This window comes from Diadema antillarum, unplaced genomic scaffold (assembly GCF_040938485.1).
Source record: "Diadema antillarum isolate AM-2024a unplaced genomic scaffold, OU_Dant_1.0 scf00000071, whole genome shotgun sequence".
In the NCBI taxonomy this organism is placed as follows: Eukaryota; Metazoa; Echinodermata; class Echinoidea; order Diadematoida; family Diadematidae; genus Diadema; species Diadema antillarum.
In genome coordinates, this window is record NW_027270960.1 from 3,868,338 (window position 1) to 3,891,676 (window position 23,339).

The following is a 23,339-nucleotide window of genomic DNA, read 5'->3' on the forward strand; positions in this document are numbered from 1 at the left end:
ACTCCATGACACATTAAGGGCTATCCTGAGCATGCGTGTGTACACTCCGTCCAATGCTTTCTCTTGTCTGGCTGTAAGTGTCCACGTCTCTGCTCCATACAGTAATACAGACTCAACTGTTGTGACAAAAAGTCGCCGTTTTATGTCGTCGCTAAGCTGAGATTTCCACACTTTCCTCATACTGTGCAAAGCATTCCATGCGTGGCCACGTCTGATCCTGATGTCTTGTTCTGTCGAGGCAATCCAGGAGCCCAGATACTTGAAGTCGTTCTTCACATCGAGTACTGCGCCGTCTAAGGTTGTGATAGTGGTATCGTCGATATTAAATGCCATCACCTTTGTCTTCTTTGCATTGAGCCGTAGACCAATCTTCTTGCACTCCTTTTCCACTGCAAATAGCAGCTCCCTTGCCTTTTCAGTTGTATCTGATATTAAGGCAATATCGTCAGCAAAATCAAGGTCAGTGACCATTACGGGCGGAACACGACGGCTTTGACGGGGCACCAATGTAAATCCAAGCTCCTCCTCCTTGCCATTGATGGCAAGCCTCAAAGCATAGTCAAGGGCTACGATAAACAGAAAGGGTGCCAATGTGTCTCCTTGAAGTACCCCAGCCAGTATTTCAAAATACTCTGTCTCTCCATCAGGCGAGCACACCTTTGCATGCGTCTTGGAGTAAATGACATCAATCGCACGAACTAGTTTCTCAGGAATGCCATAAGCGTTGAGAATCTCTAGGAGCTTCCCCCGATGGATGCTGTCAAAGGCCTTCTTGAAATCGATAAATGTGATCACTGCAGGGAGGCTCCTATCTCTCACTCCTTCAAGTATTCTTCTAAGTGCTAGGATCTGTCCTACAGTCGATCGTTCCTGTCGGAAGCCATTCTGGGAGTCCCTAAGCAGTGGATCAATGTAGGGTCTGATGCGGTTCAAGATCATTCTGTTATATGTTTTGGATACTACTGAGCTCAGACAAATCCCACGGTAGTTGTCAGTCTGGGAGAGATCCCCTGACTTTGGTACTGGGATGATGTTAAGTGTAGACCACTGTTCCGGCTGGTCCCCATCCTCATATGAGCGGTTGATAAATTCTAAGATAATATCATCCACAGGAACATATTTCAGAACTTCAGGGGCTACCCCATCCTCCCCACTGCTTTTGTTGTTCTTCATTTCTGCTTTAGCCTTCGTGTACTCACTCATCGTAAACGGACCATCTGGTATGGTCCCATCCTCCCAGTACCTGTGTGTTTGTGTGTGTGTGTGTGTGTGTGTGTGTGTGTCAATACTTGTTTTCTTTCATGCCATGTAGTTTTTTACTGCTTGTGTGCGGTCATAATTGTTCATCAGGCTGTGATGATAGCTTGCCAGTTTCACAGACTGTGTTCAAACTTACAACATTGTACAAAATTGATAAATGGCAATATGTCACAGTATATGGAAAGCATCATAGTCATAGCTTTTTCATAAAAAATTACTTCACATCATAGCTTGCAATTTTTTCTGCAACTTTGCTCTACTGTATTTCTAGCATAAAGTATCTATAAAGAGTAGCATGGTTTTAAAAAAACAGATTGTTCAATTATTAAAAGTGTCCATGGGTTGTGGTCTCGGAATAATGTGGCACACAAGGGGTTTGCACCATCGCAAACATAATACTTTATAGTTCAAACAATTTTGTTTTATTTGTGACATGCTACAGCTGAGGGTCATGTCAGAGTCATAGATAACCCTTGTAAGACCACCATGTAAAAATGTCATTGGTAATGTATTCGTATAGGTGACTCATAGTTGTGAAATAGTTTGGAATATCACAATATTTTTTTTTCCATCTATGAGCAGCTTTAGAAATTATGTATGGGTTTTAATGGTCTGTTAATCTTTTTTTTTGTAATGTAGATATATGACAAGTAAATCACTGAGTGTGTTTTTTTTTTTGTATCCTCTATGTCACAAATAAGTTATCAGGGTACCAATGTTGATTAGATTTCTTTTGCATACTTTTAGGTAGTTTATCAAAGTATAAATACACAGTAAAGGGTATTTCTGTGTCAATCTTTGTAGCTGTTTAAGAGAGAATATGCATAATGTGTAGATGTCATATGAAATCTTGTAAATTGTGGGAAATATCATGTCATTGAAGCCTGACACAGGAAGAGCAAGTCATTGTGACTATGTAGATCAAACAAACTGAGCAGCAATATTTGGGAAATGACAGGAAATTGTTTCTAGGACAGGTCAATCTAATTGCTGGCTGTTTCTGTGTATTTTTTTTTCCTCTCAAGTTTTATTAATAACTTTGTTCGAAGTAGAACCAGCTATATTTAGGTTTTTATATCGAATTTTTGATGACAAATGTATATGCTAGATTAAGACAAACAACTTTAGTCCAAATTAGAATAGAGAGCTCCACCTGCTATTTTCAGTTTGTGGACAATGTCTCAGACTTTTCTTGCGGCCTCATAGAGTAGCAAGCTGATGGGTCTGAGAAAGAGCAGATGGGATAAGATGATCTGGTTCATATTTTAGTTTTTTTTTTTTTTTTTCTGTGATTACAGGAATGAGATGCATGTTTTAAAAGGACAATTTGTGTATAGCAACCCTTCATTGTAACAAGTCAGATACAGTGGACTCCTGTTATAAGGAAGTCCTCGGGACCGGCTGTTCTCTTTCGTTGTATCGAAATTTCGTTATAACCGAAGAAATAAACCATAAAAATACATAGTGTAGGTAATGTTGCAGCCTGAATTTTTACTTCATTTGTATCCGGAATTTTGTTATAACCTGGTTCATTATAATGGGAGTGCACTGTATAACAAAACCCTCATATAACAAAGTGATCTTACATATCCCAGTTTTGTAGGTTTGATAATCCAAACCGTTCATGTTTTGAACTTATGTGTAAAGGCATTGTTTTGTGATAATGGATACCTACATGTACACATATTTGTGTGTGAGTGCATTGTGTGTCAATGTGTTTTTCTGTTCTTTCTTTGGCAAAGTTTTCACCTAATTTTTTTTTTTTCAAATCAAATACACAATGCATGAATCTTGATGGCTTGATTGAAAAAAAAAAAACAACAACACTTACAATGTATTGCAACTGATTGACAAATTGCCCTACATCGACGTAAATAAGCACTGAATTGATCAGTGTTTTAGTAGTAGCCATGATAAAAAATCATGGGCGTACATACTCGAGCAGGATTCGAACCCACGACCTCCTGATCACCGATCAGGAGGTCGTGGGTTCGAATCCTGCTCGAGTATGTACGCCCATGATTTTTTATCATGGCTACTACTAAAACACTGATCAATTCAGTGCTTATTTACGTCGATGTAGGGCAATTTGTCAATCAGTTGCAATGAAAACATCACGACGGAAGAACTTCATAAATTTGAATAACAAAAGCAGTACCCGCTGCATGCTATAAGGATTAGAACCAACACTTGCTGTCGGGCGAAAGCTCGGTGGTCTAGTGGAGATGACGCCTGTTCGGTGATCAGGAGGTCGTGGGTTCGAATCCTGCTCGAGTATGTACGCCCATGATTTTTTATCATGGCTACTACTAAAACACTGATCAATTCAGTGCTTATTTACGTCGATGTAGGGCAATTTGTCAATCAGTTGCAATGAAAACATCACGACGGAAGAACTTCATAAATTTGAATAACAAAAGCAGTACCCGCTGCATGCTATAAGGATTAGAACCAACACTTGCTGTCGGGCGAAAGCTCGGTGGTCTAGTGGAGATGACGCCTGTTCGGTGATCAGGAGGTCGTGGGTTCGAATCCTGCTCGAGTATGTACGCCCATGATTTTTTATCATGGCTACTACTAAAACACTGATCAATTCAGTGCTTATTTACGTCGATGTAGGGCAATTTGTCAATCAGTTGCAATGAAAACATCACGACGGAAGAACTTCATAAATTTGAATAACTTACAATGTATCTTATATGTGACCCTGCACCTCAAAACAAACAAAAAGTCGCCATACATGAATTTTAATTTAAGACCATATTCTGAAAGAGCAGAATTTAAGCTTTAAAATGATGTATAACTCAAATCAAATGGACTCTCCTAACCTATCTAAATATTGGAAAGAAAGCACAAACTCAGGAAAAGTGTGAACTGAGAAAAGAGGCTCTGAAGTACAGTGTCTATTCAAGCGCTTAATCTTTACCAAACCGTGCTGGCTGTGCGATGAATGGGACAAAAAACAAGAAGTAAACCACCAGAGTAACAACAATCAGGACAACAATGAAGGGATTATCAGATTAAACTGAAATTAAGCATGCCTCATTAACACATTCTGTCCATAATTAATGCCAACTTTCAAAGCAGTAGCATTATCCTTTCAAAATTGATTAGAGTTGAAAGTGAAGAGTGTGGACAAGGTTTTTCAGAAATGAAAAAGGGATTCTAAAGACACACCTAATCACACTATTCTACCAAAAATGTTCGAGATAAACCGCTAAAAAAAAACACACTTTCCTGCCCGTTTTATGATACCAAATTATAGCACAATGTAAAAGAAGACCCGCTCTTTTAGAAAATATGAAAAAGTCAAGTTCGGCTAGGTTGACCCATTTCACTTATTTTCAGTCCTCACGCAAAATAAGTGTGTGCGACTTTACGTTCGTTTTGAGGTGCACGGTCACATATGAAAGATGAGCAAATGAGAATCTGAATGGACGTGGAGACCTGTTACTGCAAATTTTGCATCCATAGTTGTGCCTCCAGACGATACGTGCTCACTGCAATACTGGCACATGTTTGTTTGAGAACGCTTGCTGAAGTGACAGAAGTATATCAAGTTGCTTTCTAGAGTCGCCCCTAACTCATTGCTTGAATATCCCAAATAGTCCGAGCCCTATCGAGTTTGTGCTTTACACGAGTGGTAGAGGGAAAGATATTGAAGCCAGAGGTACCCGTATCGTGTATGTGAAAGGCAACTTGATGGGGAAGACCGCTATCTCCATGTGGTTGTATATACCTCTCTGAAACGGCAGCATCAGTGATCAATCAGAGGACTGATCCATCGTCACTATTTTTCTGTGCCTTTGGAGCCTACCACAGCATCATGATTTAGAGTACTCCTCGAAGCACTGAATTGGGAGGTGTGGACAATCACTCTCGCTGTGATATACTGTGTTGTGAAGGAGTAAATAATGTCCATGCTGATTGCATCCACTTCCATTGAGAGCAAAAAAAGAAAGTGTTTGAGGCATTCATCATAACGTCAGTTCTGTCATCGTAGCCATTGATTTTTCTTTTGGAGGATTTGAATCATGGAGACACTTTTTTAGTGCCAAGCTTCCAACCAGGTGGCTGTCACTTCGACATTGAAAACTTTGAGATCCTATTTTGAATACATTTTGTGACTCTGGTGGTATCATTTGATGGACCAATCAGAGATTAACTGATTTTTGTGATCAAGAAACTTTTTTTCTTGTCAAATGGAGAGGGTACAAAAAAATAAAAAAAATGTTTGTGCCACTTGATAGATGTTTTGGATGTCCGACCAAACTGGATGTGTGTGCCCAAAGTGTAAAATTCTTACCAAAGTTTCCGCATTTTGTTTGATTTGATTTACTCTCTTGAAGAGGAAACTACTTTTGACATGATAATGGTTACTTACTGTCTTCTGAGGAAGAGGGAAGTTTTGTGCAACATCTTACAACCAGAAGCTAAAGACAGATGATGAGGAGATCGACTGCATCGCCTGGGTTGGAATCAATGTGGATATGAATGCAGCTGATTTTGTGCTCGTCAGCAGTGGGGTACTACAAGGATATTTTGCCCATTCATAAGACATTCAAGACACTACATACATAATTGAAGAAAAGAGAAGATAATGCAGACGAGCAAAATTAAAAAAAAAATCAGTTTTTGGGATTTGACTGAGATCGATGCTGGAAGACTGTCCGTTACCATGACAACTGGGAAGAGAGCAATATCGTCATTTATGTTTTCAGCCTCTCTAGATTGTGTAATGTGACTTTGACGCTCCCAATCATTTTGCATAAATGTCATGCCAATGCACAAGGGATGATGCTTTTTACGCAATTATGGCTCTTTCATAGGCGCCATTCCAGAAGGAATTCCTGAAATTATCATTTCCTTCTTCTTCCTAGTTCTCTTGTGAGGCTAAGCAACGGAGCGAAGTAGTGCATCAAGGTAGCTACCCCCACTCCACCTCATAAACTGAGGGGCGCTGATTTGAGGGGGAAGGGTAACATCAGTCTGCTCCCAATAAACCTCTCCATCATGTCCAATGATGCGAGGGAATCAAGGGAAGTAAGCGATTCCTCCGTAATTGGTTGTAGCTCAGCTACCTGGGCAACTTCTCAGCCCTACGTCTGTTTTAACCATTCTTCCTCCTTTTAGGCTCCTGACTGGGGAGATAAATGGTCTTATGGAGAAGCTCCAGTGCTGATTGAACTAATCAAAGAAGCCCTCACTATATGGGGGAGGAGGATAGTGTTTCCATGGATACCAGACATGTGTAAACAACACTCTCCACCAGGAATAGACATACATCATCATCTTGGGCAGATAGGGACGGAAGGAAGGCTGATGTCACTTAGGTTTTCTGTTTGATGTTTTCTCTCTTCCCCTGCACACCCTTCCCAGATGAAAAGCAAAGCAAACTCTGTATAGTTAGAGGAGATTAAACTGGAACATTGAGGAATACTGAGTTGTGTGTCACATGCTGAAGAAAAAGTACGCCACCACAAACTAAACTTGAAGTGTTCATGAAGTTCCCACTAATTAGGCTCCACACAACGTTTCATATTTTCTATCTGTGTCAAGTCTAGAAGATGACAACAGACAACTGCATATCAAATATACGAGTTGCTCTGAAGCCAATCAGTGCATGTACTTTGATTTGCATGACGAATAGCCACCAATGTCTATTAAAGTTGATCGATTGCATGGACGTTTCATTTGGGACTGGTCTTCAAGGCAGTCTTGGGTTCTCAAATTTTATGGGTAATCTTCATTACACTTTCTGAGAAGTATATTCTTTTTGGCAACATTGTGTGACTCATGCACTGCGCATCACAAAAGTATAGTTCTTGAGGTTGCGTGACGCTATGTATTATTAAAACGAGGATGCGTTCTTTTCATTGCTGGACTTTAAATAGCGTGACGTCACTCCGCTCATTTGCAATCGGGCGCGATGGTCTCTGATTAATGTGAGTGGAGCGAGGGAGACAAACAGTCGCGTCTCTGGAGGTTGCGCCCACATTGATCAGTTCTTGTGGAGTTATTTTCAGTGCGACTCTCGAGTTTCACCGAGCGACATCGGCTGAGGGAAGAAGAAGTCTCATGAATCAGACAGATTCGCCTGCGGGGCACTGATTGCCCGATTCCCAAACCACAAACCTTAGCCTTTTTTCTTTCCCCTTCAAGAACCTCTAGTTTGCCAAAAAAGAAAAGGAGAAGAAACATGTGACCTGATTACAAATGATAGTAAAGCCTGGCTTTATGTGGCACAACATGATAACATTCGCCATACTCTCTAGATTACCGATAACAATCGTCAAGATGAGAGAGGGAATATCTACATAACCTGCCTGCATGCAAAGTGCAGAAATTCACTGTTTGTCCTTTTTTATGCTTGCTTTTGCTTGGTTATTGCTGTTGTTTTTGAGGGGTCCATGGCATCTACAGTGTGGCTGAAATTCTGAGATAAATCAGAGGTATACCTCCTTGGATAAATTCACATCCGTGATGAAATATATGCCGACTTAGAAATAGACTTTAGCTTGTTCTTTGCCATGAAACTTTGATAACATTCACGTTTCAGAAGTGAGTCATCGCTGTAAATAGATGTCACATGCAAGCATTACTAGGTCGGATGGAATTAAATGATTATTAGTGTATCAGATGTGGTAGGAATATGGGATCATGTGAAAACAATGCACAGGCAATAACAAAATATCACCTTTGTTATTTTGCCCTGTGTATTTACCTATATGCTCTGTAATCTTCAACATATGAATTGATACCACATTATTATCGTTAACATATATCATATTGTCTTTATATCATCTGTCTTTTCTTCTTTTTCATGCTGTGAATTGATTGTAACATGTGAATCGAATAACCAATATATGTACAGTTGTAGATCACAAGAGAAATGATTTTTATTTTGTCATTTCAGTCATTAACTTCTTTACAATATTTTGTTTCAACTGCTGATCAAGAACTGTCTTGTAAGAGCTTTGTTAGAAGGTTGCATGCCTGTTAGGTCTTACTTGATTTGTATGCAAAGACAATTCAAACAATATTACGTTGGTTCTTCATGTGACAGTTGAAGGTCTAGTTATTGCAGTTGTGTTATATTTTAGTATTACTAAATGAAGTGCTGTGTTATGATAACATGATACTTTATCAAACAGTCAAACATCTAATAATGTCAACTTGAGATATTTTTGTGGTGTTGCAGAATGAGGTGCTGATAACAAAATATTACAATGCGAACATCAACCAAAGAGTACCCCAGTCACAACCATTAAGAGTTACACCCTGTATGTTACTCAGTAACTAGAGATGCTGTGAAAGATGTTGCAGGGAGAGAGCTATGTTTTACTCGAAAGAGAGTACTGCTCAGCAGTGTACCAGCATTCACTCCCTCCCACATCAAAATACACAGACATGTAATCACCTGTGCTGTGGAAAAGTGACTCCCAGATGATGAACATTTAAGCATAATATCCGTCCTCTGTTTCCGTGGATACTCAACTGTAGCATCTTAAATGCTGACATATGCAATCTTTCAGTCACTGTTATATGCCATTGGAATCGCATAGACTGCTTTATCTGTTTGGAGAAACTTCTTCTTTTCTTTTTGTTGTTGTTGACACTGAAGTATTAATGAATATCAAGATGAGTGGAATTACTGTCCTCTGTTTCCATGGATACTCAACCATCACAGCTCTATGACATGTTGCTATGGACTGCCTCAAGAGCTAAAGATGCCTATTCAATTATTTGGAGAACATAAATTTCCTAAGGATGTTATATTTGATGCTGAGATGTTGTAGAGGAGATGCACTTACCAACATCTGTTTCCATGGATACTAAATCATCGCAGATGCTGAAGTCGAATTTTGAGTTTTACTGCAGCTGTCATTAATTTTTGGAACTAGAAACACATAAAGACAGTTCTACTCCTTTATATGAAGAATGGTACATGTAAACCTGATGGTTTGCTCTGATAGTTAATGATTAATGAGGAGACACAATTAAGGGCATCAAGAGAAAGTGTCAACTTGCACCATATGTTTAGCAGGCCTCTGTAATCTCTTGAGATGGGATTAAAAGATTTATGTCAAAAGACAAGTGTACTGAGAAATGGAGCTTACCAGGAATAAGCTCATCATGTGTCTCAAGAAGAACAAACTACATCTCGGGCAAAAGCAATGAAGTGCTGCCTCATTGATGAAGAACTAATCAACTGCTCAGTGAAGAGAATGAAGAAAAAAAATGTGCCCTGGCTCTGTGCTGTCTTCCTCATTGGATTAAAGGATTCTAGAAACAGTGACCAACAGCAACAAGATATCTAGCTTCCTTGCATTAACCCTTTCTGTACTGGGGACATTTGATGGTGTGCATAACACTGTGGGGTTTTCTGTGCCAATCGGTACTCAAAGCGCACAAACAGTTAACCAGTGGAATGCAAGCTAGATGACATATGTATAGTAGCAATTGATTTTTGCTATCATGAGGTATAAATATGAGAACTGCAAAAAGAATGACTTTGCGCATATGCGAGTATAACAATAATTAATGCGTGACATTGATGAATGGCACAAGATTTCTCTGAGTGACATTCAATTAACTACATTGTAGACCATGGCCGTGCTTGCAATACTGGCCTACCTGTTCCTTTTAGCTTCATGGACCTGGATCTGCGTTCTCGTGCGTCACTTGTGGCAGCGTGGACGTGGTGAGTTGCACCACAGACCTTTCAGTGCTCTCATAATTATGTAGTGCGTCATCATGTCACTTGTATGCATGTAATGTTGGAGATCTTGGCAATCTTTGGCAATAATGCAGATTTCTAACTTCCAGTTTATATTTCGTCATATATTTTCCTTGCAATGAAGTGGGCCAATCGTGTATTGATTTCAAGTTAAGCATCTGGGGAATTCAAATCTGCCCAAAACCGAAAGAATATTTTCCTGACATTTTATGGCTTTCATGATGATGCATCACATGTAAGCTTAAAGTAGGGGAGGTATTTGATATACAAAGGTGTACAGTGGCACGTTTCACAGGATTGTCACATCATTCTAGTGTAAGTTTATTGCTTGTAATGGACAATGATCACAATGATGCTGTATTTGACTTTATTTTGTTGCTATATTGAGAGATGAAAGGGTGTTATTGCAGGAACAAAGTCTGTTAGGATAACAGCCTTCAGACTGTTTGACGTATCATCTGCTCTTCTCTGAAGTGTGCAAACAAGAATAAATAAATTTCCTGTAATGAGAGTTTATCTAGAGATAGAAAAGCTTTTGTATGACAGAACTTCATCTTCGAAAAAAAAAAAGATCTTAACAGGTGCATGTCTATTCTTGTACTTCCTTTGTAGTCCATAAGATTTTCGTCAGTGCCATACACTACACCTGCTCTTTCTATAAGCACCCAATTGGCTGTTTGTGATACTATTTTGTATATCTTTGTATTTACTTTTTTATAAGATACTGCTTCCATTTTTTTTTTTAAACTCAAAGTTGTTGATGGCAAGTATAATTCACTATTCTTCTTCCCGCCTTCCCTCACTTTGACCTCCTTGTTTTGCATAGAAATACATTACAAAAAGTGCGATGACATCCTCCATAGGAAACAAGCGTTTTTAAATGCACCGCGCAGAGCGCACAATCAGGTATAGGACATTTACACATCAGACTCTCGACTTTACGAACTCATACGTGTACCTCCCAGAATATGTCTTTTTGCTTAAATGCACCTGGTTTTTATGAAAATCTAGATTTCAAGCTTGCTCCACATACCTCATTTGTAGAGTTTTGTGAGAATTTGACATCGGTACCTTTCGAGTTGATAATTAGGTGTCATTTCTCACTCAAACGCAATCAGCTCTACAACAACATGCAATTTTACATTGATGGCGCGGTGTGCCAACTGTGAGCCTGAAGGCCATTTTGGGAGGGTCATTTTACTGCCATACCTGCTGTATTTGTACAATGCACCTGCCTAGCAAGTTGCAGCAAATACTCACGTGTATTCATACTGAGTTTGGAGGAATTTCGTGAAACTTCGCCATTGGTACCTTTTCAATATTCATAAATCATGTCAGTTTAGCCCCGAGTGAATAACCCACCAATATGTTCATACACTAAAGCAATTGCGTGCTTCTCACTTGAATACACTACGCTGATTGGGTAAATGTCATTGGCCTTATGAGGTCGTATCGGGTCAACGCGTGATCGTGATCTAGCGCGTATGCAAATTCATGACGTGACAATAGGTGCGCGCATCTTTATTACTATTTAGATTTCATTAATACATTAGCTCAACGTAGCATTTCCGGTGCGTGATTGCATCATGAATATGTATTATTCTTTAACGCTCAACGCACTGTGATAGGTGGTAAGCAAATGACGGTTCTACGTCATAGCTCACTATCTGTTTGTCACCATTCGCGTGTAGACTTTTTGTAATGAACATAAAACAATATTAGTTTTAATTCTTGTTATTATGCCAAGCAAAGAACAAACGCCCATACCAGGGTATGAATATACATGTAAAGTACATTCTATGATTAGGATAATACAACAATAAAGTTCTTTTGAAGTATGCAGAGAGATTTCCGATCAAAGTGATGAATATGATTATGAAAGAGAGAGGCTCGATAGCAGCTGTGTTTTTATTTTAATCATAAGATATTGATTATAAATCGTATGAAATGGTTGGATGATTTACAATATTTGTGCGAATTTCACCAGAAGTTGCTGATGCATAGCAGCTCGTTGTGCTACCATTGCATATTTTTCTTTTTCTAGCTCAGTAGAAGATTTTCTTCTTCTCTTATTATTATAATTTACTTATTATTATTTTTTATTTATTTATCTTTTTTTTTTTTTTTGGGGGGGGGTTGTTTTGAAGTTATGAACATTGTGGAATTGAACTTACCCTTATTGATCGAGAGCAGGATGATTATGCACAAATTAATGTTTGTTGATCAATGCGTGTTCATCCCATTAGTCACCCGTGTGGTGACCAGTGTCATGATGGATTGGGTAGGCTGGTTCTCAGAGGCGAATGCCCTCTGCTAAATACTTTTGATGCAAGATGGTTTCTTTCATGCTAAGTGTCTAACCCACCCTTCCCCAGGACTAGACTGACATTTAGACAGGCTAGTGTTACCAAGGAGGTACTAGGCGAGCTTAGTACCTCCTTGGTGAAACCACGGTAGCGACATGGCAGCAGCAGACGACACCAGGAATTGCTCTAGGTCCTTTTTTTTTGGGGGGGGGGAGCTATTTGTTTTGCAGTTGTTTTAGTTACATTATATGCAACCCATTTTGTGCTGTCTGATCAGGGGTTAAATCAGGCTGTGTGGAAAGATCAGATATTGTAAGTTGTGCTGTGTACCGTGTAATGGGAGGGTTTCTGTGTAGGAAAAAAAGGCAATTTGTTCTGCATCGTTTGTCAAAATCTATGTTTAATGTATGGAACATAAATTGCCCCCACAAAAGGGCAACTAAAGGCCCTTAAAGTATGCATGGTGAGAGGCACATTTTTCATTGATTACAGTGGTATGATTCTCGGAGAAGTGCTGGTTCTAAAAACAGAGGATCTACCAGATAAGGTAGATTCTAGTGAGGACCAACATTTATCCGTAAAAGAAATCTCCACTGAGAAACACATATAAATGGAGCAAGACACAAATCAACAGTATACATATTATGTATGCGATGACTAGGTGCAGAATAATGAAATCAGAAAAGGATTGTAAACTAGTTGTGTACAAATTTTGTTTTGATATGCATATATTAACTAAGGAAAGGCAATTCCTTCTTGCTGGTTTTCTTAAAACCTGGAATAAATGTATTCAAATGTTGGGAAATTAATTGCAGCACTTGCTTCAAAATATTCTGTTGTTCTGAAATTAATCTTAGAATGCATTTAATGAAGACAGAAACAAACAAAAGTACATTGACTACAGCATCATTCTTCATCATTTTTATTTCACCATCAAGTTCGTTATACAGAATTAAGTGGATGACCAGTTCCAAATCAATCTTGCTCCACTCCAAATGGTACTTACATGTAGATCAGCACTCACATCACTTGGATAATATTTCCCACCTAGTCTTGGTGAATACACAATGCACATACTATTGTTATTACTTTAAAAGTGGAAATTTTTGCGATGTTGAAATCTTTGCGTATTTCGCGCAACAAGAAAATAGCGCAAAATAATGGCATGCGAATATTTTTGCATGTCATATCTTTCTGTAGTTTATGTTTTGATTCTGCTGAATTAAAAAACAAGCAAAACGCAATTACTCGCACGAAAATATCCACTTTTACAGTATCCCAAGAGCTCACAATGAAAGAGGGACCAAGTGAAGGAATATCAGGGTGTTATACTTTAAGATATTCCTGTGTATCCTCAACTGCTAATTAGACCATTAAATTTGACACAGCTACAAAGGCGCCGACTGTGAGCATCTGCGTCACTTTCTGGTGACTGACGTTTAGGCCCGAGTCTCTGCAGACTGTATCGACCTGCAATGTGAGAAGGTTATGAACTCATTAGATTAGCACTGGACTTGAGAAGAGTGTAGCAAGCGAAGGTCTCTGGAGTAGGGTTTCTGCAGGCACATGTCACCTTTGAATGCAGTGAAGTTCAGTACCACAAAATTGTAGGTGGTACTATCTGCAATGCGGGTGAGATGCCATCAAGAAGAAAAGTTTCCACATGGCTTTTAGCATACTGGAGGAAGTAAACTATAGAGAGTATACAATACTGTAGAACATTCAAAAAAAAAAAAAGGAATTATAAGTTTCCAGATATTGGTTCTATTGAAAAGAAAAATATCACCAAACAAAATAAGAAAAGTAGATTGTTGAAATTCCCACTGGAAATAATATGCTTGAATTTTTCAGATCCCAAGAAAATTTTGCATTCCCTCATTTTGATTCTCAAGTGTCAGTACTGTAAGTTTCCTTTAATAGTTCTTTTGTTGAGGACACTGACCTTAGTAACTGGCATGGCAATATTTACAGCCTATCATTTCCCCCTTCTCAATATAAGTGTATCGTAATAACAAATTTGAACATTAAGAATGTATTCAAGTTGAGTGGGTGTACATTTGTATTTAACGTTTGTATTCCTACATATGACATTTGCCTCAAAAGAGGTTAGTAGGAAGTATCATTTGATTTAGAATGAATACCCAGATAATCATAGGAATGGTTTGGTGTTTCCCTGAATAAACCCTTGCCACCTTTGCAGTTCATAGATGGGATACTCTGTATCTCTTTGAAAAATGAATAGATAAGTAAATATAAGGATAAGATAGAATAAATGAAAGAAAAATCTCTGATAACTCTCATTCACAAATTCATATCAAAGCATATAAACCTCACAATCTTTTACACACTCACACTCATTCCCACAATTGTGTTTTCCCTACACTCTATTATACATGTATTTACCTGTTGAGGACGGTTTAATTTTTCTACAACATGCATTTCCCATAGACAAATGCCCGAGTATACTCAGGACTCGTCCTGAACGGGTTAGTGATTATGATTATATCCTTTTTTCCATGATGGTTTACACTCAGCAATTGTCTTCTTGCCATTTGTTTAAGTTGTCAGAGCTATGATAATGACTTGCAAATTATTAGCTTCAAAAGGAAAAACATTTGTGACCCTGCACCTCAAAACAAACAAAAAGTCGCCAGATATGAATTTTTAGTTAAGACCATATTCTGAAAGAGCAGACTTTAAGCTTTAAAATGATGTATAACTCAAATCAAATGGACTCTCCTAACCTATCTAAATATTGGAAAGAAAGCACAAACTCAGGAAAAGTGTGAACTGAGAAAAGAGGCTCTGAAGTACAGTGTCTATTCAAGCGCTTAATCTTTACCAAACCGTGCTGGCTGTGCGATGAATGGGACAAAAAACAGGAAGTAAACGACCAGAGTAACAACAATGAAGGGATTATCAGATTAAACTGAAATTAAGCATGCCTCATGAACACATTCTGTCCATAATTAATGCCAACTTTCAAAGCAGTAGCGCTATCATTGCAAAAGTTATTAGAGTTGAAAGTGAAGAGTGTGGACAAGGTTTTTCAGAAATGAAAAAGGGATTCTGCAGACACACCTAATCACACTATTCTAACAAAAATGTTCGAGATAAACTGCTAAAAAACACACTTTCCTGCCCGTTTTATGATACCAAATTTTAGCATAATGTAAAAGAAGACCCGTTCTTTCAGAAAATATGAAAAAGTCAAGATCGGCTAGATTGACCCATTACACTTATTTTCAGTCCTCACGCAAAATCAGTGCGTGCAACTTTATGTTCGTTTTGAGGTGCACTGTCACATTTGGTGTATCAAAGCGCAATTTGCAAAGTTTGTCTTATATCTTTGTTAATCAGGACAAATGAATGTGATATGTAAAATCAAAGCTATGAATTCAATTTGTCTTCATAACTGTTCTCATCATCTTGCAGATCTTGAGGTTCCAGACCCCTCTGAACTCAAGTGGGAGACGCCCCTGTCCCACAGGTCGCTGTCTGCAGAGGGCACACTTCATGAAGAAACATCCCCGCAAGAACGATACATCTCACCGCGGTAAGCTGTGTGATACATTATGTGGAAAATTACAATTCCGGATCAGATGGAACCTGATTTTAAAAAACAAATGATTTACAGTAGCAACAATAGATTCGAGAATATATCAAAATGGCATTACTAAAAAGAAAAAAGAAGTTAAGAACTGTAGGATTAAAGCTGTAATATCACTGATATTTCATATAGATTGATAAGATTATAAGGTAAAAAGAGAGATAGGCATTTTATTAAAGAGATTTGAGCTAGTAGTGCATATCTTCTTTTTTTTTCAAGTTTGGAAGTGGATGTGTAAAATCATTGTGTTTAAAAATATGTTGCAGGTGATCAGTTTATTCAGTTAGAATCCTTTCACGAAGACAATATTTGAAGAAAGCTTTAAAGATACAGATATTCTCATTTCGGTTTCCTTTATCACCTTTACCTTTTTGTATCGGTTTTATGTTGTCATACTGTACAACATGCTCTACGAAGTATAGTATTTAACCCGTTGAGGACGGTTTGATTTTGCTACAACACGCATTTCCCATAGACGCTTGCCCGAGTATACTTGGGACTCATCCTCAACGGGTTAACCCTCTGTGCACCGCATTACTGTATACGCTATAATTTTCACGTACATAAATTTTCACGAATTGCCGCTGTCACACATTTTCGAGAGTGGTTAAATTCGCGATTGGGGGACCAGAGAAAATATGAAGTGGCAAAGAAGGTGTGAATTTTCAACTTACTAGCAAATAAGAATGATACTAGTTATACACTGCAAGAAAAAAACTTACCAAACTCTGCAAACTAGTAAGTTAGAATTCAACATTTTTGAAGTGGTTAAGTCCATAGCGCTAGATTTCTGACGAGAGGTCCCCTTGCGATAATGGATTGGCTGTCTACAGTATTTGTAAGTAGACGTGGACGAGCATAAACAAGCTTAGCCAGTATGGTCTGTTCGGTAAGCCGTGACATGGTATACTAGTACTGAAATGTTCATATCATCAAAGCAAGGGATTCATTTTGGAAGGTAATATTTTCGCGTGTTGTTAATTTCGCGAATAGCTCCCGACTCGCGAAATTCGCGAAAATAAAACCCCCGCGAAATATATAGCGTATACAGTAATTTCTTGTCTATATGTTCTGTTCAAATTTTTCAGTTCAAATTTATTTCATATTTCCATTTTCTCAATGATGACATTACAAAATTATTGACAACAAAACAAGAGTACAAAATATATACAATCATGTCTTTTGATTGTAGAAGAAAAAGAAAAAGAAAATATACTTGACACAAATGTACATGGTCACATCGTATGAAAATGTCACTAGTAAGCATAAGAAATATGATGGGGCCTACATAAAAGCTTTAAAGCTTGTAAAACTGTAGGTTCCCGAGTTCATAGGCATATAATTTTGCACGGAGAACGGATATGTTTGTCTTGACCAACAAAAATTACACCAATACAAAAAAATAGATGAGTAATAAACTAATGAACCACATAGATATCGCACAAACCAGACTGCATACAAATCTCGCAGTGTTTGAATAACAAAAATGCTGTATTATTAAAAGATGTATCGGTACCATGAAATAACTTAAGTAACTTGGTGCTGCGGACAAGGACAAAAGACTGGGAGCATAAAAAGGTTGCTAAAGGCTTGGTAGTGTGTATCCACTAAGTAATAACTGTTTTAATTTGTGTTTGAAGGTGAATAAAGATAAGGAAGAAGTGATATCTAGAGGGAGATCATTCCAATATCTGGGTCCAGTAAATATAATTGTCTTCTTTGCAAAAATAGTGCGAGTACGGGGAAGGTGATAGGCGTCACTCTGGCGAGTGGGATAACAGTGGATAGAACGATTCCTTTTGAACATGTGGATAAAAACAGATGGTAATTCATTAGTTGTTAGTTTATACATGAAAATTCCGAGATTATAATAAAATAAGTCTGAAATTTTCAGAATTCTGTTTTGATGGAAAAAACAATTGGTATGGGCAAAATATCCGGCGTGGTTTATGATTCTTATTGCACGCTTTTGAATACGGAGAAGGGAATCTAGTAATGAGTGAATTGCATTTCCCCACGCCAAAATTCCATAATTGAAGTGTGGAGATATTAAACAAGAATATATACTCTGCAAAATATGAACAGGAAAAAAATGTTTTAGCTTATTCAAAATCCCAATATTTCTAGACAAAATTTTACTTACAAAATTAACATGAGTTTTCCAGGATAATTCTTGGTCAATCCAAAGCCCTAAAAACTTTGTGTTATTAACCTGCTTTAAACATAAATCATTTATTTTGATATCATATGGAACAACATTCAAAGAATTACTAAATACCATATAATGAGTTTTTTCTATGTTCAAGGACAATTTGTTCGCATAAATCCAGGATTGCACGGACCTGAGCTCAGTATTCATCATATTTATTAATGCATTAGGGTCTCGATGTGAAAAAAACAAGCTTGTGTCATCGGCGAAACAAATGAATGACAAAATTTGCGATGATTTTGGAAGATCGTTTATGTATACTATAAATAAAAGTGGGCCCAAGAGGGAGCCCTGCGGGACTCCACATGAAATAGGCTTTAATTGCGAATCATGGCTATTGATATTAACAAATTGCTTTCTTTCTGTTAAATAACTCTTAAACCATTTCTAAGGGGGTACCGCGGATTCCATAGTGACACAATTTATAAAACAAGATTTCATGATCTATCGTGTCGAAAGCTTTAGAAAAATCAAGAAAAACTCCAATTGTATGTTCAAAACTATCTATAGCATGAGCTACCTTGTCTATAAAAGTAAGTAAAGCATGGGTTGTGTTGTAATGTTTTCTAAAACCAAACTGAGAATCCGACAGAATGTTATGATTTGTGAGAAATTTTGATAATCGTGTGTAAACAACCCTTTCGAGAATTTTAGAGATTGAAGTCAACAAAGAAATTGGTCGGTAATTATTCACCAAATCTTTCTGTCCCTACTTAAAGATAGGGACAACTTTTGCGACCTTCATCTTATTGGGGACTTTGCCATTAAATAAGGATTGATTGAAAATGTATGTAAGAGGAGTAATGATTTCGTTTAAAACACTTTTTAAAAGAAAATTTGTAATTCCATCATATCCTGAACTTTTTTTATCGTTCAAATTCTTAATAATATCTATAATTTCTTCTTCAGCAATAGGTTCAAAAAATATTGATTGAGAATTCCTATCACCTAAGTATCTATAAAATTCAGTTGATGATTTCGGGATTTTACTGGCAAGATGTGGACCAAGAGTTGCAAAATAATCATTAAAAGATTCCGCCATATTGACCGGGTCGTTAATCTGGCGGCCGTCCACTGAAATATATTTAGGAGGATCAGTATTGTTTTTAGCTCACCTGAGCCGAAGGCTCAAGTGAGCTATTGCGATCGCTCTTCGTCCGGCGTCCGTCGTGCGTCGTGCGTTGTCCGTCGTGCGTCGTGCGTTGTCCGTCGTGCGTCGTCCGTCGTCCGTCGTGCGTAAACTTTTTACATTTTCATCTTCTTCTTGAGAACCCCATGACCGATTTTCACCAAACTTGGCAGGTAGCATCCCTAGGGGGATAGGATCTCAATTTGTTCAAATGGGCACCATGGCCCACCTGGGGGGCCCCAGGGGGGCCCAAACACCCTAAAATTAAGGAATCTTTAAAAATCTTCTTCTCTAGAACCAGAAGTGATAGGGCTTAATTGATACGTTGAGTAAGTACATTGATGACTGTAGTTTCAAGTTTGTTCATGGGGGAATCAGGGGTGCCCCCCTTGGGACCCAGGGGAGGGGGTGGGGAGGGGTCCTAATGGGGCCTAAATTGTACATTTTCATCTTCACTTTGAGATTGCCATGTCTGATTTTCACCAAACTTGGTAGGTAGCATCCCTAGGGGGATAGGATCTCAATTTGTTCAAATGGGCACCATTGCCCACCTGGGGGGTCCCTAGGGGGCCAAACCCCCTAAACTTAAGGAACCTTTAAAAATCTTCTCTAGAACCAGAAGTGATAGGGCTTAGATGATACTCTGAGTAAGTACATTGATGACTGTAGTTTCAAGTTTGTTCATGGGGGAATCAGGGGTGCCCCCCTTGGGACCCAGGGGAGGGGGTGGGGAGGAGTCCTATAATGTGGCCTAAATTGTACATTTTCATCTTCACTTTGAGATCGCCATGTCTGATTTTCACCAAACTTGGTAGGTAGCATCCCTAGGGGGATAGGATCTCAATTTGTTCAAATGGGCTCCATTGCCCACCTGGGGGGTCCCTAGGGGGCCAAACCCCCTAAAATTAAGGAACCTTTAAAAATCTTCTCTAGAACCAGAAGTGATAGGGCTTAGATGATACTATGAGTTAGTACATTGATGACTGTAGTTTCAAGTTTGTTCATGGGGTTGGCGGAATCAGGAGTGCCCCCCCCCCCCCCCCCCCCTTAGGACCCAGGAGAGGGCTGGGGAGAAGTCCTACAATACAGTTGTAATGGAGCCTGAATTGTACATGTTCATCTTCTTCTTGAAAACCTCAAGATGAATTTTGACCAAACTTAGCAGGTAGCATCCCTAGGGGGATAGAATCTCAATTCCTTCAAATGGGCACCATGTCCCTCTTGGGGGGGGGGGGGGGGGGGGACTAGGGGGCCCACCCCCCCCCCCCCACACATTAAGGAATATGTAAAATCTTCTGCTATAGAACCAGAAATGATAAAGCAAAGTTAATGCCATGAGTTTGTACATTGATGACTTTAGTTCCAAGTTTGTTAATTGCAGATTCAGATCCAGGACTGCCTGCCCCCCCCCCCCCCCCCCCCCGAGTTGAGGGGGGGGGGGGGAGGGATCCATATGCAGACCTAAAGTTTCCAATGTTCTCAGGTAAGAGTGTGCAAGAATGCATGAAAGGTGAAATTGCGATACTCAGGTGAGCGCGTGACCCGCGGGTCTCTTGTTATGTTTGAGCGCCTCATTAGTCACCTTCCACGTACTCTTCACATCAGATTTATATTTAACAAACTGTCGGGAAAAATAATTTCGCTTGGCTATACGTATTATGGATGTCAATATATTCCGATAACGAACATATCTTAATTTGTTTAAAGGGGATGGATCTTTACGACACTTATGAAAAAAATTATTCTTGCGGTTAATGGACCTGAGAAGAGATTTTGTAACCCATGGTTGTCGTGGTACTTTTTTATAATTAGAATGGTGAGGTCTTCGGAAAGGAACACAAGAATCATAATTAGCAATCAAAATATTCATAAAATTTTCAAAGGCTAAATCAATGTCGCTTTGACTGTATACAGTGGACCAATCCTCTGAACTTAATTTCTCCCTAAGTTTATTAAGGTTGGATTCCAACATTACACAAATACCTGGGTTATGGGTGTGAGAAGCATTAGCAGTCATAAAACTGGACACAAGGGCGTAAATTGGGAAATGATCAGTAACGTCAGAAACTATTATGCCAGATGTAATGTCAGAAAATGAATCATTTACAAAAATGTTGTCAATAAGAGTAGATACATCATCAGTTATTCGAGTCGGTTTCCTTATAAGGGGAATAAATGATTTCGACAACATAAGATTAAGAAAATCTGCGCATAAGGGATTATCACTGTAATTAAGGAGATTGAGATTAAAATCACCCATGACAAAACATGTCTTACTGTCAAAGTAAGTGTTCGAGATAAGGCCGCAGAATAACTCTAAAAATTCAGCAGGGTTTGAGCTTGGGGGTCGATAAATCTCCCCAATTATAATATTACCTTTGTTTGAAGTTTTGACCTCGATAAATACACTCTCCAATGTATCTTAATACCCGTATATGTGTTTGTGTGTGTGTGAAATATGGGCACATGTGGATCATTGGCGCAGAAAGAGTTAATGCTTATGTCTAGATCAAGCAAAAAACAAACAAACATACAAACAAAAACAAAAAAAAACCTCTATTCTACATGAGAGATATAAATAGCTTAATACCCGTGTATGTGTTTATGACACACTTGCTGGTTGAAATGTATTACATGATTTTTTGTTTTGCTTCCCTAAACCGAAATCATTTTCGCAAAACCAAATGTTATAACAATGCGTAATTACAATGTACGTGTACATGATATTTGGGAATGAATAGAATGATGCCTTCAAGTTCGCCAGTGAATAACATGGTATCTCCTGGAGCTGTATTTTTGAAGCTAATGACCCCATGTTGTCTGTCATTTAATGGCTTACATCTCCCTCATGCCTTCACCAATCTCTCTATCCCTCCTCCTACCCTACCCACCTCCCACCCCAGGAGGTGGGGGAAAGATGCCTTCCCGCTTGATTCATGTCATGCATCCAGACAATGAGCAGGAATAACAGTCTGTTTACATTATGTGACAAATCTGCCATCCATGCACAGTATAATCTATCCAAGCTGGATCTCTCACATTGTGACATCTATCTCTCTCTCTCTCTCTCTCTCTCTCTCTCTCTCTCTCTCCTCTCTCACCCTGCATATATATCTATCTATCTTCTCTCTCTCTCTCCTCTCTCACCCTGCATATATATCTATCTATCTTCATCTCTTTCTCTATTCTGTCATTCTGTATGTGGGTGTGTATCTCTCTCTCTTCTTTCTCTCTTTCTATTCTGTCTCTTGCACTCTTATCTCCCACACACGGTATTCGCTATATCTCTTCTCTCACTTCTGTCTACCCATCTGTTTCTATTTCTCATATCATCCCTCTCCCCTTCACTCAATTTCTCCTCATTTTCTCTTACTGGTAACAATCAGAGTAAGGATGTTTATTTGAAACATGAGCTGGAAAAACATACCATCAGACTATAGTTTCCATGCTGTGGATACATTTGTCAGTTGCTTTACATTTTGATTGTTATGCCTAATTGTGTGCATATGCCAAAGTAGGAATGGAATTTAAACACCACGACTGCCTATGTTTAACCAAGATCAAGAAAATACATTTCATAGCCAGCGTGGAACCATTTTCAATCCCAGTGTTTATTGTATGAGGGATGTACATATTGTGCTTTATCAAACCAATTCCTGACAATTCCTTCTGAATCTCCCCCCCCCCCAAAAAAAAAAAAGGTATATTGCATAAAATTGAATAAAGCATAGAATATGCCTGTCTGTAGCTGGGGGGGGGGGGAGGAATTATTGTAATCAATTCATAAAGCAGAATCAAGGAAAATATTTCTGTTTTTCTCACATTATTGTTCTTCTTTCAAATGACTTAGTGTTACCTGAGGGTATCACAGCGAAGGTAAAATATTTACAATTATAGTGGAAGTTTGAGTGTTTAGAATATATGAAGTATCATATACATATGCATATATAACTGATGATATCCATCTATCTTCACCAGATCATTACCAACTGTAGACCTAAAACTTGTACCTTTTTTGTTTCTGGTACAATTATTAACCTGTTGAAGACTAGTCACAAGAATACTCGGACAGGTGCCCATGGGAA

At 38.5% G+C, this 23,339-nt stretch overlaps 1 protein-coding gene across 1 annotated transcript in view; it reads left to right on the forward strand.

Annotated features, from left to right (window-relative positions):
* The window catches only part of LOC139717024 (uncharacterized), a 325,336-nt gene that overhangs the window by 143,999 nt on the left and 157,998 nt on the right, over window positions 1–23,339 (forward strand). The window contains exon 3 of the mRNA XM_071628540.1: window positions 15,742–15,862. Coding sequence (XP_071484641.1) covers window positions 15,742–15,862 — 121 coding nt within the window. The remainder of the gene's footprint in view (window positions 1–15,741; window positions 15,863–23,339) is intronic.